Source organism: Camellia sinensis, chromosome 11 (assembly GCF_055761805.1).
Source record: "Camellia sinensis isolate YWXY chromosome 11, ASM5576180v1, whole genome shotgun sequence".
Taxonomy (NCBI): Eukaryota; Viridiplantae; Streptophyta; class Magnoliopsida; order Ericales; family Theaceae; genus Camellia; species Camellia sinensis.
Window position 1 is genome coordinate 143,306,291 of NC_138971.1, and position 9,998 is coordinate 143,316,288.

General features: G+C 47.2%; 1 protein-coding gene across 1 annotated transcript; it reads right to left on the reverse strand.

The window, feature by feature from the left end:
• Positions 1 to 6,987: 6,987 nt before the first annotated feature.
• On the reverse strand, positions 6,988 to 7,958 carry LOC145802723 (uncharacterized). The gene is made up of 2 exons (XM_082895487.1): positions 7,675 to 7,958; positions 6,988 to 7,587 (listed from the first exon to the last, which is right to left on the reverse strand). Exons 1-2 carry the CDS (start codon positions 7,885 to 7,887, stop codon positions 6,988 to 6,990), a joined length of 813 nt encoding a protein of 270 aa, XP_082751613.1. The 5' UTR covers positions 7,888 to 7,958.
• Positions 7,959 to 9,998: the final 2,040 nt, after the last annotated feature.

The window sequence follows — 9,998 nt, forward strand, 5'->3', positions numbered from 1 at the left end:
TGGGAGGAAATGGTTAACAAATTCCACTCCAAGTTCTTTCAAGTGGCGGAGAAGGTGACCACACTTACATTGTGTAAAGAGAAGCAACAAGAAAGTGAAGACATCCTTGACTACGTCAAAAGGTTTCAGGACAAGGCCGTGGATTGTCATGAAGCAGTTGAGGAGAGTTATCTGGTTCAAATTTGTCTAGAAGGGGCATTGAGCAGGTACAAAATGTTTCTAGTTAACCACAAGCTACCCACCTTCTCGGCATTAATAGAAGCAGCTCGGAACATTAGCATTCCTCAGGCTCAGGAGTCCGGATTTAAAGCCAGTTACAAGACTAGTTTCAAGTCATCTCGTGGACCTATCGTTGCTGCTGCCTCTGCCCCGGATACCCGAAATTCACAAGGAGGAGGTCATAGAGGCCAGAAAAGAAAGCAATATAATGGTGAAAAGGGGAATGTTTCTTATCCATGTGGAATCGAGGAAGTGAAAGCTCTAGTTAAGGAATGGGTGGCTGACGGAGAGCTAAAATTGCCTTATGTTGAAGAAATGCCATCAAAAAAGGACCGTGAGAGCCCTGAATTTTGTGTCTACCATCGTACATTGAAACATCCAACAGAGAAGTGTTGGACTCTCAGGAAAATCTTCAGAGATAAAGTCGAGGCAGACGAATTGAGGTTCAAAAAGCGAGGGACTCAAGACATCCGAGAACAACCGTATCCTCAACACCGAGACAAGGGCAAGAATGTTGCTATGATAGCTTATGAAGGCCCAATGATCGAGGCTATCGCTAATCTCGATGACGATGACTGTTATCTGGACGACATCCTCGAGCCAGAGGGTGAGCAAGTTTACTATGGAAGTGCTCTCGATCCAGAGGGCAGAACATTTATGACTCATGGCGATGATCCCTTTGATCCAGAAGGAGGAGAAGAATACTATGGAAGAGGAGGACACCATGTTTATGTGGCATCTTATTTTGAGGAGACCGAGGAGATGGTTAACTACGAGCCTCCAAGTGTGGAAAAAGATCCGGATCACTATGCCAAAACCCTGCAAGACTGTGTAAAGTTCAAGCAGTTCTTTGACCAGCTTGGACTTTCCAGGGAGGCAAGAACGGAAATCACCAAGTCTATCATTAATATAGCCGAGGCACACCATGAGGAATGCATGTCGACTGAGGGGTCTATCCCGAGGAAGGCAAAAGAGCAATCTAGTGCCATTACTTTCTCCGAGGCTGATCGAAAGTATCCTTTTTCTCACAATCGCCCGCTTTATGTTACTGTTTTTATTAACGGGGTTGAGTTCAAAAGGGCCTTTCTAGATAGTGGAGCCTCTATCAACATTATGACTCGCGCTACTCTAGAAAGAGCCGGAATCTCTGAAGAACGCATTGTGAAGCAGCCGATAGTCATCACTGGCTTCGGTGGAGAAAGGAGAATTACTATCGGATGCGTAACAGTTGATTTAGCCGTTGGAGAGATTCGCTCGGCCACCAAGTTCCATATTATCGATTCTGAGGCAAATTATCACATCATTCTAGGGAGGACCTGGATGCATAGATATGGGGCTGTACCATCAAGTTATCATCAGTGTGTTAAGGCTAAATGGGGAAAGAAGACGGTGACAATTCAGGCTACAGAAAGGCCGTTCGAGATCCATGAAGCTCATTATTCTGATGCCATCTACTTCACCGAACTGGCTGTCGAAGAAGTTCCCACCACCTCTAAGCCTCGAGGGGTCAAAATTCCTCGTTGGGAGGATATCAAAGATGACAAGGAGCCGATGACAGAATCAAGTAAGCGGGCGATGTCTAGACCAGAAAGTCCGCCTATTCCTCGGAAGGTGATGAAAGTTCGAGAAGGAGGCAAGATGGTGTATTATTTATGAAGGTGCGGGGAGTCGGTTTCTTCAGTCACCGACTCCGAGTCAAAAGAAGAGCCTCCTGACAATGATATAGTAATAAAGCCTGAAGTGGCTCCAGAATGTATGCAAGATGGGCCGAAGCCTCAGCCTGAACAACTTATCGAAATAGATCTGAGTGATGGACAAGATGCACCGAGGCCGGTATTCGTAAGTTCGAGCCTTAGCCCAGAAAAGCGGGAACAGTTGTTAAAGTTGATAAGCCGATACTCAAATGTGTTTGCTTGGTCATATAAGGAAATGCCTGGACTAGATCCTGACCTAGTCTCCCACTATCTTGATGTGTTCCCAAACTCCAAGCCAATTAAGCAAGCTGCTCGAAAATATCATCCAGATCTCGAAGAGAAGATTAAGGAGGAAATTGAAAAACTTCAACAGGCTGGTTTCATCCGGCCAATACAGTACCCCACGTGGTTAGCAAACATCGTGCCAGTAAAGAAGAAGAATGGCCAAATCAGAGTATGTGTAGACTTTCGAGATTTGAACAAATCTTGCCCAAAGGATGAATTCCCTCTTCCTCACATCGACACCCTCGTGGATACTACCTCGGGACACCAGATGTTCTCATTCATGGATGGATTCAGTGGATACAATCAGATTAAGATGGCTGAAGAGGACGCTGAAAAGACTGCTTTTAGAACACCTCTCGGAAACTTCTTCTATACAGTCATGCCTTTCGGACTCAAGAATGCCGGTGCAACTTACCAAAGGGCTATGACTGCAATCTTTCATGACATGATCCATCATGAGATGGAAGATTATGTTGATGATCTAGTGGTGAAATCCAAGAAAGAAGAAGACCATCTCCGAGACCTTGAGAAGGTATTCAAGAGGTGCCAGAAATTCAAAATGAGGATGAATCCTCTCAAATGTGCTTTCGGGGTGACGGCCGGGAAGTTCCTCGGGTTTCTTGTACATAGGCATGGTATCGAGGCAGATGAAGACAAGGTCAAATCTATCAGAGCAATGCCTCCCCCGCATTCTCAAAAGGAGTTAAAGAAGTTCCTCGGGAAGGTGTCTTATATTCGGAGGTTTATCCCAGCACTGGCAGAGATCTCTGCGCCTTTCAGCTCTTTGTTAAAAGGAGATGCCAAGTTCGAGTGGAACCAAGAGCACCAAAAGGCCTTTGAGAGAATCAAGGCGGCCTTGACCTCGCCTCAGACCATGATAGCCCCGCAGCCCGGGGTGCCTCTAATGTTGTACCTAACTTCAACCCCCAAGTCCATAGGGGCATTATTGGTCCAAGATGTAGATGGAGTAGAACGCCCGGTGTATTACATCAGTCGGAAGATTCGAGGAGCAGAAGTCCGATATACTCCAGTAGAGAGACATTGTTTAGCTTTGGTATTCACTGCCCAAAAGCTCAGACATTACTTCCTAGCACATCAGATTCAGATTGTTACTAGAAGTGATCCAATCCGATACCTCCTCAGCAAGCCTGCTCTAACCGGGAAGGTGGCAAGATGGTTGTTAGCATTGGGTGAATTCGAGATCACATGTGTAGCCCCCAAGGCGATCAAAAGCCAAGCCTTAGCTGATCTCCTTGCCCAATTTCCAAGTGGTGACTATGAACCAGTGAATGAAGAATTAAGAGGAGAGGTGCACGCAGCTATGGCTTCCGAGGAAAGCTTCTGGACATTGAGCTTTGACGGAGCAGCAGCCGGAGGGAAGGGAGGAACCGGGATAGTCCTTACAAGCAAAAGTGGGGAAAAGTTATATTTGTCTTATAAACTGGATTTCCATTGTTCGAATAACGAAGCCGAGTATGAGGCTCTTATTTTAGGCTTGATAGCAGCTGAGAAGCACAGTATCAAGAAGATTCGGATCCGGGGGGACTCAAAGCTGATAGTGAAGCAAGTTTCAGGACAGTTCGTCTTAAAGGAGCCTGCCTTGGCCACATATCGAACAACAGTCCAAAGGCTTCTTGACAAATTTCAGAAGGTCGAAATAGAGCATGTGCCTCGCTCCGACAACAAGTTTTCAGATGCCCTCGCAACATTAGGGGCAAGAGTTGACATTCCAGAGGAAGAGGCAACAATTGTTATCAAGAAGAGAACAGAACCTTCAATAATACCCGAAGACAAAGGCCTTCCGAAGGACTGGAGAGGAGAAGTCCTCGAGCAACTCAGAAGCAAAGTTGGAAAACTGACTATGGCCAAGCTTGCCCAATTCACAATTATTCAAGGTGAACTTTACTTCCGAGGAGGTACCGGATTCCTAGCCCGGTGTATTGGCCAACAAGAAGCAAGCTTCCGACTACAACAGATCCATGAAAAGTCTTGCGGGGATGGGGATATCAGTCTGTATAGAAGAATCCAAAGACAAGGTTATTATTGGCCCGAGATGGAGAAGGACTCAAATCAATTACAGAGGGAATGCCCCAAGTGTCAGTCATACATCCGGGAGGATGAGAGTTGCTTTGAAATTGATACCCCTGACTGGAGGCAAGTCTACATTGACTATCTCAAAGAGGGAACACTACCTGAGAGCCCGAGGGACATTGCACACCTCAAGAGGAGAGCGAGGCGGTACTTTCTTGATCAGGACAAGCTGTATAGAAGAAGTATTGAGGGCACTCCCCTGAGATGTCTCTCCAAGGAGGAGTCAGATCTAGTCCTCGGAAGAGCCCACGAGATTGAACATCAAGGAGGGGCTCGGCTGTTCGAGCAACTTATACACCTTGGGTATTACTGGCCGACCATGGAGTCAGATGCATCCCATCACGTGAAGAGGTGCCAGACTTGTCAGAAACACGGAAATTTGATCCATGCTCCAGCTGTAGACCTGCATAGTATCCGAACGCCATGGCCGTTCCATACCTGGGCTTTTGATCTGATAGGGCCCATCTCCACATCTTCTAAGGGGTACAAGTGGATTCTCGCAGCCACAGAATTGAGTACAAAGTGGGTCGAAGCAATTCCTCTGAAGAACGCTACGGGGCCTGCAGTTGCGAACTTCATCAAGGAGAATATCATTTGCCGATTTGGAGTACCAAACACCATCCTCTCGGATAACGGCACTCCCTTCATAAACAAAGATGTGAAGAGCCTCCTAGAGACTTACCAAGTGAAGCATCACAAATCCACACCCTACTATCCAAAAGGGAACGGGCAGGCGGAAGCCACAAACAAGACACTGATAAGGATTCTGAGCAAGATGATGGATGAGTTTGGGGGGACTTGGTCCGAACAGTTGATAGTAGCCCTATGGGCGTATCGCACTTCGAAGAGAAAGCCAACTCAAGCAACTCCTTACTCCCTTGTGTATGGGTCCGAGGCAGTGTTACCTATAGAGTTGGAAACGCCATCTGCTCGAATGGCTCTCGCCTCGGGAATGGTATTGGAGCCTCGAACCACCAGATTGGAAGCATTAGAGGAAAAGCATGACAGAGCTGCAAAAGTCATGGAAAGGTATCATGAGTCCATCGCCCGAGCCTATAACCAGACTGTGGTACCAAGGAAGTTTGAAGAAGGTGATCTAGTATGGAAGATTGTAGACCCAATCATGCGAGGACAGCCTTTACCCAAGTTTTCTCCAAAATGGGAAGGGCCCTACAAGGTGGTTCAGGCAAGCTCAAGCGGGTACTACAAACTTGTAAGGGTTGAAGACGGCTTCCGAACTGGCCCGCTCAATGCAAAGTTTATCAAGCATTACTACCCATAGTTGGACTCATCTATGTTGAAATTCATTTTCACTTTCTTACTTTGTCTAAAGGTTGTATTTCCCTTGCGTTATGAAGAAGCTGGTTTTCTCTATGGTGTATGTTTTATCCCATCACTTACAGTGAATCTATTATGCTTTTGTCAAGAAAGTTGAAGAACTAATGAGAATATTTCAGCTTTTATAAACATGTGCATATGATTGTTCTATCATTCGAAATAAATATTTTATCAAGTAGAATGAGAAAACAATGCGAAAATATCCAAACAACAAAAATTTTGTCATTTCATTGCATTGTCCTAGATAAAACATTTTTATCGAAAGGGGCAAGAAAGTAATGATAAAAAAAAAACTCAATCTTTCCTAAAGACACCTTCGAAGAAGCTGCCCGTCACATCTACATCTGGAGGACAAACAGTAGAGTGTGCCTCTAAAGTCTCCAAGGCCCGAGCATAACCCGACTCAAGTTCACGAAGAGTTGCCTTTGTCTCATCTATAGAGGTGCGATAAGAGGCAAGCACAGACATAAATTCCAGCCGATGACTGGCGTTCGAAGCTATATCCAGGCGCTTCCGAAGCCATGATAAGTCCACTTGGTGACGCTCCATGTCAGAGATCCCCTGATACGCCGTCTCGACTACTTTTCCATTAAGGTCACACAACCGTTGCGTGTCCAAGCTATATAAGATAGTGGCAAAAGACTCGAGAAGAGCAGTCTGAATGAGTGGACACTGGCAAGCAAATGAAGCAAAGGTCTCCGGGTAACTTGAATGCACAAGCTGTAGAACTGAAGCAAACTCAGGAGCTACCCAATAATGGAGAAATGATACTTTGCCAGAAGTCGAAGGAGGAATTGGGGCCGGAAAGTTGCTAGTCTCAGGAATCTCCCCAATGTCTATCGGGTTAGATGAACCACCCGGAGGGGTAACTCCCGGCAGAGGTCCCGAGCCTGAGAATGCCGAACGATAAGGGGACAGACCAAAAGCATCACTATCAATGTGGAAATCACTGAGATTCAAATCCAAAATATTCGAAGGTACTGGCGATGAAGAACCTCTGGCAGTCGTCTCAAAGGCAGGTGTTCCCCCTTGAGAAGGAGAACCGTGAGGAGTTACAAAGAGAGTCGGAGTAGAGTCCGAGGCAGGTGAAGGCAGGACCCCGGTAGCAGCTAACACTGGAGCAGAGTCCGAGGCAGGTGAAGGCAGGACCCCGGTAGCAGCTAACACTGGAGCAGAGTCCGAGGCAGGTGAAGGCAGGACCCCGGTAGCAGCTAACACTGGAGCAGAATCTGAGGTAGGTGAAGGCAAGACCCCGTTAGCAGCTAACACTGAAGAAAAGATAAGAAGGCCTTATTAGAGGTAGGGAACAGGAAAGTCATTTAAGTAAAGATTTCTCACAGATAGAAGTAAATGACAAACTTCAGAAAGAAAGATTACCAGAGGGAGAATCAATATGCAAAACCGGAGCAACTGAAGGACTCCTAGCATCAGCAAGGTCACTTGGCCGTATAGAGAGCACCTGATCGATCTCAATGTCTGACAAAGCCTGAACAGTAGCAGTCATCCCTGAAGAAGGAAGGAGGACCGGAGGATGAGAATTACCATAAGTGCCAGAGCGAGTCTCAGAGATTTCTAGCACATCCACCTCCACACCATTCCCAGAGGCGCACCTCGTCTCTACATTGCTTCTAGAAGCATGGCCTACGGCATCAATTTCTGTGGCATCAGTCCCTCCAGTAATCTCAACATCAGAACGGTGAGCCCCAATAACCTCGTCACCAAGATAGCGCTCCTCCTCAACTACGGTAGGGCAGTGACGACGCATGCGTGGAATAAGGTCACAAAAATGATCGGAGGACTCAGCCTCATCATCGTCATCATCTATAACTGCTATACGAGAGGTGCGCATCTTCACAAGTCTTGCAGACAAAGGAAGGGTGTCGTCCAAGTCTGAGTCCGGCCTGGGGGAGGCAGCATGGCCAGGAGCCCCGGTACTGAGAACGTCAACAACCGCAGGATCCTACACAACATGGACAAATAAAAGTTTTCATTTTAGAAGGTATAGTCGCAAAAAGGAAAGTAGCTTCAAATCAAAAATTTTGGGTACCTCATGAAGCCTTTTGGAAAGGCGAGAAGCGGAAGGACTGGCATCAGAAGTCCTCTTGTGAGCCATCTTCTTAAGGCGGGTCGTCCGAGGAACTGGCTCCGGAGAAGTAATTGCCAAAGGGACTGGCTCCGGAGAAGTAATTGCCAAGCTAGAAGCAGATGCCCGAGCAGAAGGGTCAGTTGGAGCAGATGAGGTGAAGAAACTCTCGTACATGTGGTCAGATTTTCGGCTCTCGGGTAGCCGAAGAGAAGAATCCTTCTTATAAATCGGCGGAGGCAAACATACGGTCGGTCTGCTCTGGACAAATGCAATAAACGCATCGATATTCTTCTGCCAATACCGCCTGAAAGAGGGGGTGAAACCCCCTACTCGGCTCAAGCCTGGCATCGTCAAAGAGCCGGATATGGGAAGCATGGTGTGTACAAGCCGGCGACTGAAGCGCCCGTAGCTCTCTGAAAATGATAATAAATGAGGTGCTGGCCCCGGGGCACATTGATCAAACCCGAATTGACATGCTACACGGTCAGGCCTATAAACGGCACTATCAACGCCTTCCTCATGCCACACCGGTAATGAACTCGGACGGATCATAATCAGCATATCAACAAGGGGTGCAGGGATGTTCTTCGGCAAAGGAAAGGACACCGAGCGGGAGGAACCATGATAGATAAGCGGTGTGGCCACACCTACAGGTGGGCATACATACGGCCGTGCCACAAAGCGTCGGGGATCATCCACCAGAGTATTCAAGGATAAGGTGGAAATGATACGTGACCAACGTGTAATCAACGGCTGGCAAGACTTCGCTTTCTCAAATGTCCGAGACCCATCAGTATCGAGCACGGGGATGCCATCTTTATCCACTATCTCCCGAAGAACCTCCGCCTCGAATACAGTTGGAGCAGGGGCAAATTTTGGGAACCTCTCGAAGAAGAAACAAAGTAGGAACTGGCTGTGAATGAAGGAGACAGGCTCATATCGACCCACGGAGCGAACCATATCTCGATGTAGTAGATCCAGCCGATAATAGAGATTCCCAAGAAATAGGGGAGCCAAAGGGATCCGATCTCCTCTAAAGAGCCTGACTGCCAAGGGGAAGACGAAAGGATTGAGGGAATCCGGAGGTGTGCTCGGAATAATGAAGAATGAAAGGAAGCAAGCCAGAAATCCCAAGAAATAGAGCCTGGAGCCATACATCGGACCGGCTTCATACTCCCGAGAGTCAGGATCAGCATCTCTGGCCAAGGGCTGAAGATCCTTGAAGAAGTGACGGATCCATGCAGTATAGGAGGCACGGTCCGTCCTTACTCGACTAGTCCTCCTCGCTGAACCATCAAAAACAGAACTCCACCGACCACAAGTTTGAAGATTTAGCTTCAGAGATTGGATCAAAGAATCATCTTCGGGGGGTGTCTGCTCAGGGTCGAAGGCATTAGGGCCGGTCACTTCCAGGCGCAGCAACATGAACACATCCTCAAGGGTGGGCCCCATCTCGTGCTGGCCAAGTATAAAGGTGTGTGTCTCGGTGCTCCACCGAAGAGCCATGGCTTCCAGGCTAGCATTGTTGCGACGGATGGATAGAGATCTAGATATTTTCACCGGGATCAATAGCCGGGCCTCTTGAAGTCGTTGACAGAGGCTCTTGTCCGAGAGGACATCATCGACCCACTCTTGCCAACCGAAAGGAGGGTTTGAGAAGGCCTTGAACTGAGGATAACAGTATGGAAAGTCCCCCTGCTCAATCCGAAAGCGTAGCACCGAGGAAGGAGAAATGAGGGCCTCATGTCCAGAGTCAGTGTCCTCAGTGAGACATAATGGAGCCGCCTTCGGAGATAGAAGAGAAGTGGTGGAGGTAGCCGCCCGCCAGAAGGGGTCCTTCCGACCAAAATAAGGAGATTTCCTCCACTCAGATGCCGGAGGTACATCCCTCTCTTTCATAAGAGCCGGTTCCGATGACCCCGGGACAGCAGGTTTCTTTCGAGAAGACATATGGCTGAAATAACAGGTATAAATAGTAAGGAGTTGACCGTATTAAAATTCAGAATATTGTTACATGCAACATGATGGTTTTATCAACAAATTCAACTTCAGACGTCATCAACAATTCATTTTCTCGGATATTCTTCAAGCTCAACAAATTTTAATACCAATGGGTGCATCATCAACATATAGATTTTCGCCTTCTATCATCAATAAGAGGTGCAATGTCAAAGGTCGCTTCATGATAAAGTTCAATTGGGTCAATTTCTTAAAGTCACTATGTTCCATATTAAAGGTCCAATTTATACGGGGCTCAAAATTTGGACACAGTGAAGTTCAATAGT

Bases quoted from the DNA above. Each gene is read 5' to 3' on its own strand.
- LOC145802723 (XM_082895487.1), bottom strand. From the start codon at position 7,887: ATGTACGAGAGTTTCTTCACCTCATCTGCTCCAACTGACCCTTCTGCT. The intron at 7,588-7,674 runs GTACCCAAAATT...CATGTTGTGTAG, and splicing joins TTTCCAAAAGGCTTCATGAG to GATCCTGCGGTTGTTGACGT.